This window comes from Seriola dumerili, unplaced genomic scaffold (assembly GCF_002260705.1).
Source record: "Seriola dumerili isolate Sdu_G_001 unplaced genomic scaffold, Sdu_1.0 BDQW01001090.1, whole genome shotgun sequence".
Lineage (NCBI taxonomy): Eukaryota > Metazoa > Chordata > Actinopteri > Carangiformes > Carangidae > Seriola > Seriola dumerili.
Genome location: NW_019175345.1, coordinates 254,792 through 273,522, shown reverse-complemented (window position 1 = coordinate 273,522; position 18,731 = coordinate 254,792). Strand labels below are relative to the sequence as shown.

Genomic DNA, 18,731 nt, shown 5'->3' with positions numbered 1-18,731 from the left:
ATTTACACGTAGTTAAGTGTTTGTAATTTTTGTGAAGCTTGTAACGCTGTGAAGGCAGAAGATGTCGCTGTAAGCTCTCCTGACTACACACAATGTAAACATCAGCTGTTCCCATCAGGCTCATGTAGCGGCTATGCTATCAAACAGGTTGCTTCGGCTGGTTAGCCAACACACTGTAGGCGCACACATATGAGGTGTCATTGTAACTGGCAGTCTGACAACACATGGAAGATCGAGTGAACATGCGGAGATGCGACTGCGTCTAAAAAAAAGCTGAAGATGGACAAGGTAGTTAACGAAAAATATTGCTTTTGTCTGTTTTTTTTTGCTACCTAGCATGCTAGCCTGTTACGCTAACGTACGCTGATGCATGTAGCTGACCATAAGCTAACTTTATGCAAACTTTAGCTGTTATAACCATGAGTAGAGCATACTTATAAGTTAACCGCTGCTTTGACCACACAGTTGAGCTGTTTGTTGAGACGTGTTGTAAAACATTGGTTTTGCCAGGTTACCCAAAAGTTATGAATGTGTAACATTAGCTGGATGTTAATTTGAGCTAAATAAATGAGCTAATAGTTAGCTAACTGTACTTGAGTCAAGTTAAGCTTAGCACATTTCATTGAATGAAGTATGAATCTAAAACATGGATTAAGTGATCGGATCATTTAAAATAACTTTAACTGTGGCAATAGACGGCTTTTTTTTACTTGAACTGGAGCCAACGTGATTGTCAAAGGTCGCATTCAAGCAGACTGTTGAGCAAACTGTTATCTGCTGTCCAGTCTTTTCCCCTTATCACTGTTTTAAATATCTGTCAAGCATACATAACATAATCAAAAAGGAAAGGAAGGAAACAACAACAAACACAGGCTTAGTGTGTATATATGCATATGTCCATGAATGGATAAAGGATAGATATTTGGTTATTAACAAATTGTCTTTCTTTGCGTGTGGGTGTTTTTTTGTTGTTGTTTGTTTTGGCTGTCCAGTCTTTTGACCCTAAACACCAGAGGAGACAGAGAAAGGAGCAGGCTGAGCCACACACAGCCTCATCACCAACCCTGATGTTACCAAATGCTTATGTTTCTGACCAGATTTCAAGAGGGTAGGAAGATGATGACATGCATAATATTTCTGTTCTGGTCAAAGTAGCCTGTCATTTGGCCTACCTAATGGCCTGGAACATGTGTGTAAATTATTCAACTGCTTATTTGTGACAAATTTAGATCCTTGCTAAGGAACCGGTCAGGTCTGAGCCCAAACCAAGCAAGAAGAAGTGGAGATGTACCAAGGAGTTATGGCTACAGCAACAGCCGTCGTGTTAGAGAGACCAGTGATGATTTTCTACAGAGAGACAGATCTGTACAGGATCCACAAGCAAAGGTTGGTTTAATTTTGAGTATAAGAAAATTAAATCAAAACAAACTGTCTTCATGAAATTATTTTCACTGATTTTCATTTATCTCCACAGGCATCAAAAAGCAACAATGACTCTTCTGCTCAAAGTGGAAACATGGGCAAGATCACAATGGATCCACAGAGGAGAGGTAGTTTTCACACATAGCAGTCAAATGGAGAATTTTTCTTTCTTTTTTTTTTTTTTTTCAAAAAATATTCTCCAGAAATCTTTTTTTTCCTCCTTTGATTTCCCTCACTCTAGTCAGGGAAAATGATTTTGTAGCAAACCTTTTGGAATCACATTTTGTAATTGATCCCCAGGTTTTAGAGGTGCCAGATCTGCCCCAAACTCTGCAGGGAGGTCAAAACAAGTACAGACCGACTTGGTCCCGTTTGAGGTGAAGATGGCCGACTTCCCAGAGTTGGCTGGTGTTTCGCTGGGTAAAGCAGGCGCTTCTCTTGTTCAGAAAGAGTGCTGGGGTCCAGCTCCTCCATCCACGAGCCCTCAAACGCAAACGTCGTCATCTGCCTGGAAGGTGAGCTCACTGACATATCAGATGTGATATTGTGTAAGAGTTAGTGGTGAATGCTTCACTTACATAGAGTTATACTCTGAATGAATTTGGTGTTACACTGCAACTGTAATTTTCTGTTGAATAGGTTGGCAGGAGAGGATCGCCAGCACAGCCCGATCCCCAACCAAGTGCCATTAACGCTAAGCCAGACTCCCCTGTCATCCCACCAGGTAGGATGAAACTTCTCATCATCAGTCTTCCAATGACTTAATGCAAAGGCAATAATGTTTCAGATATTTGTTTATCCTTTTTTGTGAACAGGTCAGCTGGTGGTGACATCATGGGCTAACGTCGCCTCTCAGCCTCCAAAAAAACTCGTCCCTAAAGAGAATACAATCAGCAGCAACCCTATGCAGGTTAGATGATTGATGTGAATGTAATGTGATTTAAAATCCTAACTGAAAGGGCTCCACATCACATATTTACAAATGACTTCTGCATATTTCAGAGATACACTTTGTTCAGATTTCCATCATTCTATCATTATTTTCTGTGATGAGTTGTTCTTTTCTTTTGTGGACGTCTGTTATAAAATAAACATAACCCAGCTGGACGGTATGACAGTATGGTAAACTGAAATTCACCTGTGTTAAAATGACCTTTGTTCATGTTATGCTTTTAGGAAAAAAAGATCAGCTGATGTATTGCTATTAATTTTTTACTGTATATAAACTATATGAATTAATTAGATATACAGAAAAACTTGATCAGCATTAAACAACTTGCTCAGATGCAGAAATCCAAGAAGTCCAGATTTCAGTTAGAAAAATCAAACATATTTGATTTAACTGGGACTCTCTGACAGTCTAATTGGTGTGAGAGCTTTCAATCGTAAATCCTAAGAAGGCTTTAATTCATGTTGTGTGTTTCTGTCTTTTCTCATTACATATTTTTAAGCATGAAGAATTACCATCAGTCAACTGTTCATTGTGGCTTGTTTCATGTGCGGCTCTTTTGTGTGTGCAAGCACTAGGCCACTTTCCTTGGTAATAAATCATAGTTGTGAGCTAAACCTTTGGGTTTTCGTGCGTTGCCATGTGTTTCAACGTTGTTTTCTGTCCCCTTATTTTGCATCTTATCAGACGGACGAAATGGCTGCACAGCAGGAAGAGGGCACCCCAGGGAAGAAAAAACGGAAGAAAAAGAAGAAGAAGGCTAAAGGTGCCGGCGAAGATGCAGAAGCGGAGTCAGAACAATCAATAATTTATCAGGAGCCTCCAAAATTTGAGGTAAATAAAAAATAGTTTCTGTTTTTTCATTTGATCGAAAAACAAAACCCATTCATGAACATTTTTTTAAATTTTCAAAATAAGTGTAGGTTTCTTTTAAATGTTGTTTTTTGTCTTGTCAGGATGAAGAGGAGTTTCCAGGCTTGACTCCTGCTTTTACTGGAACTGATAGATTGATAAGCTACAGCAATGCAGCAAAGCTATGCAATGAGGTATATTTATCCTTTGAGATATTTTCACGTGGCTGATATCAATAGGTTAATATATTGTCTCTAAAATGAAGTAGATAGTCTGTAATATTCAAAATCTGTGTTGCATTTTTTAAGGAAACCCAAAGAGAAGGAGGTCAGCATCAGTCTGCTGACCAGAACAAGGAAAAATCATCTGCAGCAAAAGCTCTGCCCACAGAGACAAATAAAAAAGGACAGGTTTGTATTTTCAGATTACTTTCAAATAAACTCCTTTTAAAATTATCCAAGAAAAGGTCTGGTTTGTACTCCTGTTCTTGGTCTCTTGATTTGTAGAAAGCTGAAAAGATTTCTGGTGGGAAGAAGAGCAAAGTTCCTGTTCAGCTGGACATCGGAAATATGTTGGCCGCTCTGGAAAAGAAGCAGCAATCTCAAAAAGCCAAGCAAGACGCCAAACCAGTCATTCTCTCAGGTGGGTTATGGTCAGCATCTCTGCTACACAGGGTTCCTCATTTGTCTTCGTCTCAAATAAGAATAATTTAAAGGTATATTTTGGCTGATTACTCATTTAAAAAGACATTCTAAGGATGATGCTTACAGATTCAGAGCTGTTGGTACAAGGTCTTAAAATGTTTTCTTTAAAAATGAATTTCTTTAAAGTTGGAGGAGGACTACCTGTTGTCCAGAAGCAGCCGTCAGTGCAGAAGAAGCTGCCCTGGCAGCACGATAAAATTGCACACAACCCCCTGGACTCCACCAGCCCTTTGGTGAAAAAAGGAAAGCAGAGAGAGGTCCCCAAAGCCAAGAAACCCACTCCTCTTAAGAAGGTAAGTCCACTCACTTTCTCAAGAACAAATACTGATGTTCTACAAGAAAGTTTTTCAGCAATACAACCTTGTTAGTTTATTTCTGTCTGATCCTCAGGTCATTTTGAAAGAAAGGGAGGAGAGGAAACAGAGACGTTTGCTGGAGGAGAGAGGTCTGCTGCCTGAAGATGAGTTCAAACCTGTTAATGATCCTGCAGACGAAGAGCAGTGTGATACAAATGCCACAGGTCAGAGCAAGCATGTGAAAAATAAAATACATTTGAGTCCTGTGATAAGTAAACACAGCTGCAAGAAGGTGAAGGAAATCTTTGATTCTAGCTAATATTTGATCTGTATTTTGTGCTTGTCAAACCTCAGATGAGGTTGGGAGTCCTACAGAGGAACTTGATGATCAGTCTGAGTTTAATGCTGCAAACCACACACTGAAAGAGGGTGACGAGGAGGCCACCAAAGACGAGACAATAGAGCAACACACCACCTCACCTGTGCCCTGCTCAGTCAGTCAACCCAAAATCCACAGCAGGAAGTTCAGAGAGTAAGGATGCAAAAGCTATTTCCCTGTAAACTCAGGCACAATACTAATCTGTGTTGGTCTAGGTTGTTTGTGTTTTTGTTGACACACACATAAGAAAACTTTGAGTCCCATTGAATTGAATCGCTGTTTTTGTCACATTTTTAATTTGAAATGTATATTGTTGTACATGTCAGCTACTGCAGCCAGATGCTGAGCAGAGACGTGGATGAGTGTGTGACGACTCTGCTAAAGGAGCTGGTTCGTTTCCAGGACCGCCTGTACCAGAAGGACCCCATGAAGGCCCGCATGAAGAGACGAATCGTGATGGGGCTCAGAGAAGTCCTGAAGCACCTCAAACTCAGGAAAGTCAAGTGTGTCATCATCTCACCTAACTGTGAACGGATCCAATCCAAAGGTACTGTGTCCTTGTGAGAGCTTCACAGTTTGTCATTAGGAAGTTTTCAGGAGCTTATTTTATACAGTCTTAGAATTTTCTCTTAATTTGTGTCTACCTATCACAGGTGGCCTGGATGAGGCTCTCCACACCATCATCGACACATGTCGTGAACAGGGGGTGCCATTCGTATTTGCACTCTCTAGGAAAGCTTTGGGCCGCTGCCTCAACAAGGCAGTGCCTGTCAGTCTTGTGGGCATCTTCAACTATGACGGTGCACAGGTCAGATTTAGTACACACTAATCACTGTTCTGGAAATTAGCTTTAATGTTATTACTATGAGAATATCCACAAATGATTTTTGACCTTGAAAGATAATCTAAAAGCTAAGATAAACTAAAAGAGCCGTCTTTCTTACTCACAGGACTACTACCATAAGATGATTGAGTTGTCGTCGGAGGCCAGGAGAGCCTATGAGGTGATGGTGTCGAGCCTGGAGCAGACGGGCCAGACAGAGGCAGAGCAGGCAGTGAACATGGAGGAAGAGCTGCAGATCAGCAGCCTGGCAGAGGAGGCTGTGCCCAGTCCTGACACCACACAGCCAGAAGAACCAGAATACAGTAAGTGACTGTCCCATCCCAATATTGGTGATACCTGCTGTTTGGTCTGACAAGATCAAATTAAGTAACAGGTGTAATTTTGTGATTTAACCAGTTAAATCCACTATAGGGGAAATGTAGTTGAATAAGAGAAGAGTTAGTGGATACAACAGATTTCAAAGTCAAAAAATAAAAATCAAATAATTATCTTTTTGTTTTGTTTTTTTCTCCCAGTAAAAATTTGGAAGAAAATGTTGGAGAAGGAGTACAACCATAAGTTTTTGAACTTTGAGGAGCAGCTGAGCTCCATACACTTGGACAGTGAATGTACTGATAACACTGATGAAGATGTGAAGAGTTGACAGTGGTAAAGCACTCCGTGCCTAAAATATGGACCCACTCATGCTTCATCACCAGCATAGGAGAAACTAGGATGGACTAAGCAGCACGAAGTGTTCTGCTGCAGTGGTTCTGAACCTGGGGATTTTGTCAGGAAATTCATCATGTTGCCAGTATCTGCAGTGAATTCTGATTTTCTTTAAGTAATATTTTTGTGTTTGAGTTCAAGATAAATGGGCAAAGCTGTGTATATTAAGAGTGCGTGTGTGTGGGTGTGGAGGAGGCTATAAACTGGAGAGGTTAACCACTGACTTACTAGGACCAAAGTTGTCACTTGAAGAGATCCCACAATATGAATTTTCAGCTATGTTGTCAGTGAACATACCTTGAGGATGTATAGGGGTTTATGCACTGAATGTGTGCAAAATATCAATCAGTTGTTAAAGAATCAGTGGTAATTTGGTTTTAGACTTCAGCTCGACGGCTACTGTTACATTATTTGGTTCTCTTATTAATTAATTAACTTCACTTCAACAGGAATACAAATAGCAGGAAATGAGATGATAGAGGAGGAATGACGTGCAACAAAAATCTGTAGCCAGGCTCAGGTCAGCAGTTGAAATCAGGGCTGAAATCAGGGCCAGTTAGATGATGAGCTTGTGAAATTTTGGTTGTCCATCACCCTTTGTAAAACTTTAGGAAAAATAGACTGCATAAGATTTCTGAATGTAGAAAAGATTTGTGGTTGTCGAAAATTTTGAGAAACTCAGTGCTCAAAGTTCCCACACTGCATGACACTGAGGTCACACATGGACACAAACCCTGCTTTTTCGTACATCTGACTTAAATGTGTGTTTCAATTCCAATTACATGGGGTATATACTATATGTTATCCTTATTGCATGTTGTTTTTTTCTATTGGTATACAAGAAAACTAAATACTAATATTAACAAGAAATTATACAATACTTAGCTGTTGGACGACAGTCAAATCGAGACTTTAAAAATGCAGCTGTTTAAGTTTTTGGTACACATTTTGTGTTCTTGTGTACTCTCACACAGTGTGGGAACTTGTTGACCCTTTTTTGAGGCCACAGTCATAAACCCCCAGGCCACAATGACAACCTAGTTTCAGTTAAAAGCTAGAAATGTAGCTATGTTCTTATTTTGCATAAGAATTTTTTTTTTTTTACATGATGTCAGAAATTTTTTTTTTTTTTTTAAATCCTGATTGCACTACATAGTAGAGCCTCTGTTTTTGATAGCACAGGTACTACGCACTAAATGTAGGACTGCCTATGATTAGGTTCTTTTTAACAGGAAAAACACCTAAATAATAAGGAACATTGCCTGTTGTTAATTTGACTCAGTTGAAATCATGTTTAGTAAGTCTTCTGTTGTCCCACATGTGGAGGAAAAGTAAAAAATAAAATAGCAAAATGATTTGAATAAAAGGACAAATGACGGTAATATAAAGTGCTGGGTGACAATCACGTCAAAAGAAGCAATAAATTAAATAATTTGAAAGTCAGAATTAGAAGGTGTATATGATTATGACCTATGAAGACTTAAAAATTGCAGATATCATTTTGAATATAAACATTTCAGTTGTGGAAAGGTGTCTGGTGTGGTAAAAAAAAATGTGTTAAGTGCAGAGAAAAGACCTTTGTGAATATTGTTATTGGGAGTTTGTATGTTTGTATTGGATTGGATTCATGCAAGGTAGAGATGGCCAAATGCCAAAGTCTTGCTTAAGTCTTGGTACAGTTCTATCAAGTAGAACTTGGTAGTTCCATACCAACATGATGTTGTAGCGAAAGTTATATTTTGTGATTCATCTCTTTTATAAATCATTGAATATAAACTCTGTATGTAAGATGGAGCATAGACAAATTTCCAAGGAGAATGGAGAATTAAAAATATAATTTTTATATTAATAGTCAGATGGTTCTTTTTTATAACGCATTAAACAGGAAATAGCAATTTTAGCAGAGGTGGGGTTGATTTATTGTCTTCTCCAAAGTAAATATCAATGTAAATTGTTATTTGCATAAAGAAGACAAATGCAGTTTTTACTTTGAGTGAGTGGGTAACGAATATACAAAAGGAATAGTAGTGGACCACGTACACTTCCCTGAGGAACCCCTAATATAACAGACAGAGGTTAGATAACTAAAGCTAAGCACCTGGGAATTGTTGAATAAATGTAAAAAGAAAATTGGGGAAATTTCGAATTGGGTCTGTTGTGATTGAAATTATTCATATTTATTGATATATATCACACTAAATAATGGAATTTTGATTTGAATAAAGTATCTTGGGAAATATTTTAGTTATATCTGCAACGGTCAGTTTACTCAAGTTTTGTTTATTTGGATTAAGGAAAAGAAGAAACATCTTCCATGGGATAATTTTTTAGTACTTTACTTCCACAAATAGAGCAGAGACACAAAAAGTCATGTTTACTCTTCAAGTTTCTATCCTTAACCTGAGGCAGGAAAAAAAAATCCTGAGTTTAAACTGCACTATGAAGAGTGCAACACAAGACCAGACATGGTGCTTAAAATGTACGACACAAACAAACATTTTAAAATGTTATGTCGCTATCTTTGTTTCTATGAAACAAACACAGATCATTAGATGTAATTTGTATTAATGCATTTGAATCCTCTTACTTCTTCTCTCCCTAAATGAATATAAAAAGAAGATTATCTCTTTTTAAATCCCACATACAATGTAATGTAAAGTAGCCTGTGTTGGCCCTACATTTGAAATGTTCATTCCAAAATGATTTCTTGTCTCAAAGTAAAACTGTGGAATTATTAGCGATTTAAAACTCCTCACTTAAATACATAAAAAAACAAAAATAATAATTTGTGACCTTAAATAACACAACTAGGAAATTGATATTTTTAAAACGGATCAATCCTTTTGGAATGAAACTTGATGTCAAAAACGAGTTACAGAAAGTCATTCTTTAAAAAATCAGTTGCATTAAGTGTCATGCAAAAAAAAAAAATTGTTTATGATGATTAGACTACTGACATTTTTGTGTGCAGTCCTATTTTTACTTTTTCCAGATCAATTCCTATTAAAGCCATGTAATGTCATCTCATTTAAAATTTTAGTTGTAGGTTGAGTGTGAGTGCAGTCCAGTTTCCTTTTCTTTTGTACACACCCCAGATAAACCAGAATGACCTGAGGCAAAAGCAACACACTGCAACACCTTCTGTAATTTTTTCATGGCCAACTACTATTTACTACTACTCTAAAAATCAACAATTACAACTCTCCAACTAGTATTCTATGTTGCCAAAGCCTGATATAGCTTAATGTTTATCGGGTATAATCTTTATCATGTTCACAATCTTAAGGTTATTCTCTAAGGACTTTGAATGTATGTAACAAAATAGATATTTCACACAAAACCAAAAATGTCAGTCTTCTCAGCAAAGTAATTAGGATTCATCTCCTGGGAACCAATACCAGAACAGAATTAAGTGGCCATCCACTGCCACGATATTTCACCGAACAAGTGGAAAATTTAAAACTCAGAGGATCATCGGTGTCATTGGAATTCAACCTCAAGAAACCATAAATATCTGTGGCAAATATCACAGCAATCCTTCAAATAGTTGTCGAGATATTTCACTCTGAACCACATGGTGCAGAGGAAACGTAAGGGGATCATAAAAGCCAGTCCTGTTCCTCTGGTGACCATGAATGTCTGCATCAAATGTCATGGCAATCTATCCGAAAGAAATAACAAAAATATAGAATATAACTATTTCTCTTATCATTAAAACCCTAGTAAAATAACTAGGGGCATCAGTCATTTGTTTTTGGACATAGCATGTGAAACAAAACCTTCCATTAAAGATGGTACAGGGGTAGCATCTACGTATCCGCTACAGATTAGTTCTGTGCACACTCCCAGTTTACCGGGCCCAGTAAAGTGTAAGTCCTTCTGATTGGTGCAGTTTGTGTAGTGGTTACCCTTCTCCCTACAGGAAGAGTCAGCTGAGACATTTTGTCTCTGCAGGAGGACTGTATTGGCACCGTCCACCTCTTTCACCCTGCTGTAGTCCTCTGGTATGTTCTCCTCTTGTCTCTGAACATCCATGTATGCTGGGACTTTTTCTTTCTGGAGGATGAGAATATTGTCACCATTCACCTCCTGCATTCTGCTGTAGTCCTCCTCTTTCACACCCACCTCCTGTATGTTCTTGTGTCTCTGAATATCCACATAACCGCTCTTTGTCAGAGGTTGGACAACGTTCTCAGCAGCACCGTTGTGATTTGATGGACTCTGATCTGTCGCCTCTCTGTTTACAAAGCTTACACTTGGGCACAGCTGTTTCTGAGTTGGCAGCTGGGGTGGCTCCCCTGAGAGCAACGTAATGCTTTTTACAAAGTTGTCTATTTCCTTCTTTCTTTCCTCATCCTTGTCCCAGTCACTTTGGCCTGGAGACGACTCCTTACATTGGATTTCCAAGTCTAAGTGGAAGCCAGTGGGAATAATCAAGCTTTTCTTCCTTTTTTGAGAACTTGAAGGGTTTGGCAGAAGTCCGTCATCAGACACGATTAGGTACTCCTCTATCTCGTCCTTCCAGGCCACCGAAGGAGGAAAGCTCTGGTTGATTATCAGGGCATTGATTATGTCTTCAGATCGCCCCCTCTGTAAGGGTTAATTAGGAGTAATTCAGTAGATTGTTAACACGGTCAAAACACGTTTTTGGAGACACAACGCAGATGCAGCGTTACCTTCAGAAGTTGGACATCTAGTCCTCTGATCTTTGGACCAGGAACAGGGGCCAGAAGACACTTCTTCACACTGAGAAACAAAAGAAATTGTCCATATCATCCTGGTTTATAAAGAGTATATATAAAGAGTTGTATATTATTCTTTGCGGGAGATACATACTATTTCCTCTTCATGACAAAGATACACATTGCTGTTGTAAATGGAACTGCAGAGAGGATAGACACCAATATCCAAAAGTTTTTCTGAGCATCTAAAGAAAAAAGATGTTTTTATTGATTAACTTGATACAGTTGCCACCTTGAAGTAAAAGCCAAAGATGGAGCAAATAACTTCAGTGACTCACAGTTTGGGGTTTTCACAGAGGTAGAGTGGCTCCACTCGCTCCAGGAGCCGTGGTCTAATGCACAGCGCACCTGAACTATGTACAGTACACCAGGATTGATGTTGTACAGGTTGAACTGGGTTTGTGTACCTGACGTGTACTCCTAGAGAGAGAGGGCGAAAAAAAACACACACACACACACACACACAAATCACCCAACAGTTTGCCTTGTACCCATGTAAAAGTTACATTTGGGTAGTTGCAAATACATTTGTTTCACCTGAATCTGTGGTGGTCTGTAATGATTCCAGTACAATGATACACTGATTTATTATATACTAACTGCGTACTAGCAAATGTTTGGGTAGTGCATACTACATACGGTTTGTGTGTAGTCACAGCAATTGACAGTCCTTGCAATTTTCTTGACAAAATTACTTATCAAATTGTTGCAGATAGTCAGTTAAGTCGATTGAAATATTAAATCTTTTCAGCTCTAAAACAAAGCTATAAGTACATGACAACATGACTTTACAAGATAATTTGGATTTAGTTACTGTGTCTTGTTGTTTTCTGCAAAAAACGTCCTGTCAGTCCATTTGACTGGTTACATGTAGATCACAGACTGTACCTTTTTAAAGGCTCCTACTGTTCCTTCCTGCACAAAGCAAACACAATGTGCAGCACTTCTCCAGTGAACCAATGAGCTACTGTTTGTTTTGGACTCACCTTCCACCCTTTGCTGTTTTCTTGTTGGACTCTTAGTTCGTATTTGATGGTGACCCAGCCGGACTTGGTGTCTGTGTCATAGGGATGCTCCCATCTGATATAGAGGTATGGATTGTCCTCTATCTTCATCACCTGCAGAGTGACGTTTTCTGGAACGTTGGGCTTCACTGTCGAGCGCAGACAGAACAAGACTGAGAGACCACAGCCACACAAACACAGCGCTTGAGCTAAATGCTAATGTCAGCATGCTAACATTTGCTAATTGGCAGTAAAAGCAAAGTACAGCTGTTGCTGATGCAGGTATTTGATTAAAAATAAAAGTATTGCACAACTTGGAATTTTGGCCTGATAATGGAAATAGCTTGAATGAATGTTTGTACCAAATGTCAAAGCAATCCATTCAATAACCGCTGAGACACTTCACTGGGTGAGTGAAAGCTGACCTGTTGGCATTGCTGCAGGAAGGGTCAGGGGTCACAAAAGTCATTAGGAGTCATATCTGGTGATCATGAATGAATGTTTGTCAATCCCTCAAATAGTTCTTGAGATATTTCACTCTGGACTGACCACCAAAAAAACATAAAGGCCACAGAAAACATAAAATAAGGTACATTTTGAATATTTGATACAGAGTAGGTTTAGATCCCTGGGACAAAATCTGATGCAGTGGAGTTAATATTTTATTCCATGGGACAAGACTCAGCTTGAAATATACTGTAAGTACAGTGCATGGCGATCGCATGCGCATCTGCCTGCATAACGAAACAAAAGGTGTGAAATTTGATCTGTAGACAAGTTTTACACCGGGCACAAACCTGTTCCATCTCATTCTGTTCACATTTTCATTTGTACCTTACGTCTGTCAGTCAGTACTTTTCCATTCCTTACTAAGCTCAAGAAAGCTGTATCGCCAATAAAGCTGTGCCAATCATTAGTTCAAACAATACAGATCATTTTTCTACTGTGTCAACCTCTACTTTAACAAATACGCAGATCAAGTAGTAGTCAATAGTTCAAAGTGTATCTCTGCCACAAAAACACAGCTGAGCTAAACAGATTAAGCTGTTCTTCATTATTATTAATAATGGTTTTTTTATGCTTTATGGTGTCAGTTAATGTCAGTGAAACATTATACATTTCTTTTCATTTAAACATCTTGACACAAACTTTTTGACCTTACAGATTTTTTAACTTTCACCCCAACCCAGAACACGGTGCATAGATAATGCAATAGAGTGAGCAACAGTATAGTTATCACAGATCACAGTGTGTATCTCCACTCCTTACTTACATACAATACTGTAATTTTTATACTATAATACTTTTTTTAAAACAATCTTTTTCATAATTTTTTCTGAGTGCCCCTATTAAAAACGAGCCCATCTGTGTCAGTGAGCAGGAATCAGAACATAATCTGTATCTCTCTCTTGAGATTTGATTTATTTAACTCATCTAAATAATTTTTCCTTGAGAGTAACAACTTACCGATTTCCATTACGTCCATCTTAAAGACGTCTGAAGTGGCATTCCCAAGGGCATTGGAGGCCACCACTGACAGGTAGTAATCGACCCAGATGGAGGTGTGGTCCTTGTCAAAGAAACAGGAGTTCCTCCCTGCCGAGTGGTAGTCTGGACACTCCTGTGTTCCCTCCAATCTGCATGCAGACAAAACAAGACCTTTACTGACCACGATATGGGCGATTGTTGCTCAGGGCATTTTGCTGACATACACGTCTGACATAGTATAACTGTGCTCTGAGCAGTAAATACATGTTAGCAGTCAATAAACAAGCATAGGGCTCAGGTGATAGTGACTTTATTATAACGAGTCAGGTGACCCACTGCAACGTGATCCCAAATGTTATCTTCTAAGAAACTAAACAAAATATCAAATGCATTTTTGACAATTTTAACATGTTTAATTTTGTCAGACCATACAGAAGTATCTAATCATTCAAACTGAATTTTAAAAAAGTAGAAATGTTACCAAACTTTTAATTTTTATGTATTCATAGGACTGCTTAATAATAATCCATGAGTAGCTCTGTCAGGCTGCACAGGTAAATGCTAACAAGCTCACAATCATAACAGTAGCATGCTGATGTTTAGCAGGTAATGCATTCTCTGCGGCTGATGGGAATGTCATTAGTTTTGGCAGATATTTGGACATTAACTGAAGAATTAGACAAATAACAATGTTGACCTGATGGTCAGCATCAAGGGTCGAGTCACCACCATCAGACCATGACTGTCTGCAAAATTTTGCAGTAATGCATCTAATAGCTGTTGAGATTTTTGGGTCTGGACAAAAGCAGTGGACCAACAGACTGAAAGTTTCCATCCTTGAAAAGTCTTAAATTGTCAGTGCTGGCATTTCGCCCTCAGGACAGGACAAGTGAGGGTCACACAGTGTTTGATCTCTGCAGGTTCCACAGCAACAAAGATTTGTGCTCAGCTGACTGAGCACAAGTGTGTGAATAAGGGAGCTGGTAGTTTTCCACTCGCTGGTCTGCAGCACTCCACTGATAACAACAGCAGCTTTACTGTCACCAGCTCTCAGTGTGAGTAATAAACTTGGTGGCCTAGTAGTTAAAGGATAATTCTGGTATTTTAAAACCCGGGCCGTATTTTTTCAATCTTTCTAAGTGATTAATAGGGACAAAAATGTTTTGACTCCAATATTGTTTGCTGTATCCGACAACCACGAAACAGATATAATGTAATTCAAGCTGCCATTTGTCTGTTGCAAAGTATGTCCACTAAAAGTGCTTGTTTTTGCCACAGACAGGCTCAGATTGTTATTATAAGCGTCTGACAACATTATGGAAAGGATCCTTACAGAGATAGACCTTTTTGTTAAGTATGATGCTTATTTTTTAACCAGAAATAGCTGTTATATCATTTTATTCAAAGCCACCAGACTCCATTGACAAAATAAAAGTCATTTTACTGTAAGAGGATGGGAGTTGCTGGCCTACAATGGCCTCAATCGGTCAGTCAGTGTTATTGTGTGACTTTCAGTGGTGGAAGAAGTATTCAGATCCCCTATTTAAATGAAAGTACCAGTACAAAAATGCTTCATTACAAGAGGAAGAATTCTAAACATTTTTGTCCCTACTGATCATTTAGACCCAGGTTTAGAAATACCAGAATTATCCTTTAAGACACACACAGTAGACTGTGATTGAAATCCTGGTTCATTGGGCACCTTTGTTGTATGTCATGTGTTTGACATGAATATTAAATTAAAAAAACAAAACCAAACAAAACTTGCACTGACTTTTCTGTCTCATAGTAGAGGTGGTGTTTGGTCAGCAGCCCACCGTCGGAGCCCGGCTTCCACCAGCAGGTAAACGTCTCCTTCTCTGGGGACCTGCAACCGAGCAGGACTGGTTTCCCCGGTGGAGACATGCCTGGCAACACATGATACAAACATGCATCAGCTCCTAATGCCTAATAATACAAGAAAAACAGAAACTTTGGGATGGTAAAACTATGATTGAAATAACATATTAAAGAGCTGGTTCACTCAAATTACAGTCACAGTCACTCAGTGGTATTTAGCCATGTAGACAGTTTTGGTTTTATTTGTTTTTTTTGGTTTTATTTGGTTTTTCAGGTGTAAGAAAACTTCAAAATTCATTGATAATCCATAGAAGATGCTGTGAACAGTTTTCAGTTGGTTAATTAGTTTCTTTGAGCTTAGGAGATGATAATTAAGTAAGAAATACAATGATGCACGGACATTAGTTGTCTGTAAGCTAACCATGACCATGTGACAGTGTGTCTGATTGTTTGCTTTCAGCTCAGCCTCAACCAGGAATGCAAATTATTTCTGTTATTTCCCTTGTCTCATTTTTTTCCTTTTGTCTCTGGAAGTTTATGAAACACATTCATAAAACCTATTGATAAGTTCAAAGTTTTCATATTTTATATTTTCACTCCCACTGTCACATCTTGGTGCTGCTTCTCTGACTTTGCATGTACTCATGTTTTCTTTTTCTTTTTTTGTGTTTTTCAACTTACTGTTGGACTCGGCAGCTGCAGACAGCAGCAAGAGCAGCGTCAACCCAAGATCTCTCCTCATCCTGACACAAACTGTCAGTCTGTGGGCCCTAAAAAACGAAGTGACATCACCAGCATGTGGTTAATGAGGTGATGTGAACCCGTGACTTGGCTGCCTCTCTTGTTTTTACCTAAAACAAAGACATATGACAGAACAACACAACCAATAATTATTTGTACATGTTGTAGCCAACACATACAGACCATCTACAGCCGTCACATGGTATCATGAAACAAGATACTATTAAAAATAAGTGAGAATTAACATGCAAATTCTGATGTGACATACAACATACAAATTGTACAAATATACACTATGAGGTAGGAGTTACACTGGACAACTATGACAACCATGAATGGTGGATTATTCTTTATCCTGCTGGTATTTTATTTATTTAATTTCTGTAACTACCAAACCTTAAATCTTCATTTCAGGAATGTAATTCAACAATATATATCGATATCGAAGGATAAATACTACACATTTTTTAAAACTCATTTGACTCACAAATGTTGCTGTCTGTTGTAATTTGAATGGATTTTTCTTGTACTTCCTCATTCCTATGAGCTCATCTTCATTCAGATCCACCATTGATAGCGATTACACACGCAGGCAACAGAATGACAACATATTTAGCTAAAACTTCCTATTTGCTTCAAAGACATGTGCTGGTTTCCTGCAGGTTTTTGGACTCTTTGGGAAATACACTGGAGGCAGACTTGTTGGCTCAAAGTAAGCACTGGGCAGATATGTTCCCTGGCTCAGACTCTGGCCTTTTCTGCCTTCCTGCTCTTTGCTGTGTAACAACCTTGAAATGCTTGATGCAATTAGTCACCTGAAGAGGTGTGGGAAAGCTTCCTTCACTGTCCTACCAGCCTGTAATTTACAGCATACCATTAAGAGGTTACACCTTGTCACTGACAGTTTTTTTTTTAATGTACAGTAACCACAGAGGCAACAGCCCAGTTTCATGCTGCAACACCTACTCTGACAAGTTTTAACAGGATCACTTGAGCAAGGTGACATCTGGACGAGGGCTATTTCTCAAATCTGACAAAAGACAAGCAAGCCTAGATGTCAAATCTAATACCCAAACCTAAATATTCTATTTTACACTCAGACTATGCAGCAGAACATTAATATTATTTTGTCATTATTATAGAAACCCATACCTTATGGCCATTCATGATCTAAATTACACAGCCAAATGACTGGAATAAATGTTATATTTAACACAGAGAAAATGCAGATGCAGATGACTGGCAATGCTGACAATTTTTATTTTTCACATTTTACAATTTAAGCTGTTTCTATAATGGTTTTCTGTATGGTGAACAAAATAATAGAAAAACATTACACTACAATATTTCATGATATGGCCACAGAAAATTATGTAACAGTACGGCTAAACACTTCTTTCAATAGCAACTGAAGGGTAACAAGCCTGTTTAATACTTATTATCAAACGGTATTGCATAACATCGCACAACTAAGGTGTTCATGTTGTGACTACTCCCGGCAGACCAACCTGTGGGCTCACTCACATCAACACCTGGCATTGACTCACCTCACACACCGGTGTAGGACGGGTGCCGACCTCCGCTTCTTCGTAAATGAACTACATGTAGCTGATGTTGACACAACCACAGAGGGAAAAGCAGACAGTACGGTAGACGACCTCCTCACACCTGACGGCCGGTGCGTTTCAAGTATGTTTCACTATGAGGAGCGGAGGTATCCTCTGAGTCATGTAAAAAAAAAAAAAAAAAGCGTTTGTTGTCGTCACGACCTTGTTCACCTGAGAACAGCCAAAGAGTGTAGCCGGGGCGAGATGTCTCACTTCGGCAGGATTTCGTTGGAGAGGGGTCTGCTTGCTTGCAGTGCACACTCTTAGTGTAAGTGGGCATAACTCTAAGCAAGCATCTAAACCCTTGAGTTGTCCAAATCACATAGACCCACACAACATATGAAAAAGAGATGTTGACAAGATGGCAGATTTTGTGGAGACAGAGCAAGCCGAACACAAGCAGGAAAACATTACTGTTTTAAAAGGGCTATTTGTTAGTTTTCTCTGCCGCCAAATGTGGTTTCTAGCCAGGAGCAGGTGGTGGTGATGCTTGCTTGACAAGAGCTTCAGCCATTGTTACATTTACAACACAGGAGGTTATAACACACCCTCCGAGCAGCACTACTTCTTCAGGACAGCCTGGACGCTATAATGAGTTGCTATCGCGACGGGCTGGTGCTAGCTGGTTAGCATGCTAACTTCAGCAGAAGAAGTGATAGAAATAAACTAAGCAAAACAGGAGTTAACTTTGGCATTGCTTTCCCCCATTTAGAGACAGGAATGAAGTTGCAACATTTCCTCTAGACTGGTAAATAAACAGCTGTTAATGCTATAAAGCAATAGCAAAACTTACAAGTAGTTGTTTTAAGCATCCTACACAGATGCCTGAACCACTGTGGAAGGGCAGTGGGTTGACATTGAAGTAGGCATAACTTGAACTGGGTAACTCTTAAGTGTTGCAGGGTGCAGATGGATCCTTTCTGTCTTTTCCTAACAGCGCTGACATCGAAATTGCTGAATGGTGAATGGTGGCACATTATAAACAGCATGTCAAGTCTGTACCACTGTCAGGTATCATCCTCCATCTCTAAGCACAAAAAGATCGATGGATATTAAGAAATAAAAGTAGTTGGCATCTCACCAAAAATCTGAATGTCCACCGACAGCGTTCATCTTGATGCATAAATTGTCTTTGGCAGTGCAGTAGGTGTGTCTG

General features: G+C 39.0%; 2 protein-coding genes across 3 annotated transcripts; one reads left to right on the top strand and one right to left on the bottom strand.

The window, feature by feature from the left end:
* Positions 1-147: 147 nt before the first annotated feature.
* Positions 148-8,299, top strand: secisbp2 (SECIS binding protein 2). The gene is made up of 18 exons (XM_022766916.1): positions 148-288; positions 993-1,108; positions 1,230-1,386; positions 1,475-1,550; positions 1,723-1,937; positions 2,062-2,146; positions 2,238-2,332; positions 3,059-3,205; positions 3,328-3,417; positions 3,532-3,633; positions 3,730-3,865; positions 4,054-4,220; positions 4,318-4,447; positions 4,578-4,755; positions 4,929-5,149; positions 5,256-5,410; positions 5,553-5,748; positions 5,962-8,299. The coding sequence occupies exons 1-18, from the start codon at positions 280-282 to the stop codon at positions 6,087-6,089; spliced, it is 2,403 nt and encodes an 800-aa protein (XP_022622637.1). The 5' UTR covers positions 148-279; the 3' UTR covers positions 6,090-8,299.
* A 78-nt stretch (positions 8,300-8,377) lies between these two features.
* LOC111237713 (prolactin receptor-like) lies at positions 8,378-17,640 on the bottom strand. 2 transcript variants are annotated; one of them, XM_022766915.1, is made up of 9 exons: positions 17,516-17,640; positions 15,909-15,997; positions 15,163-15,295; positions 13,368-13,537; positions 11,883-12,049; positions 11,175-11,316; positions 10,991-11,081; positions 10,831-10,900; positions 8,378-10,744 (listed from the first exon to the last, which is right to left on the bottom strand). In XM_022766915.1, the coding sequence occupies exons 2-9, from the start codon at positions 15,967-15,969 to the stop codon at positions 9,899-9,901; spliced, it is 1,680 nt and encodes a 559-aa protein (XP_022622636.1). In that variant the 5' UTR covers positions 15,970-15,997; positions 17,516-17,640; the 3' UTR covers positions 8,378-9,898. The 2 variants fall into 2 exon arrangements, with proteins under 2 accessions (XP_022622636.1, XP_022622635.1); XM_022766914.1 differs by having other exon boundaries at positions 15,909-16,078; positions 17,516-17,587.
* Between the last annotated feature and the right edge of the window lie 1,091 nt (positions 17,641-18,731).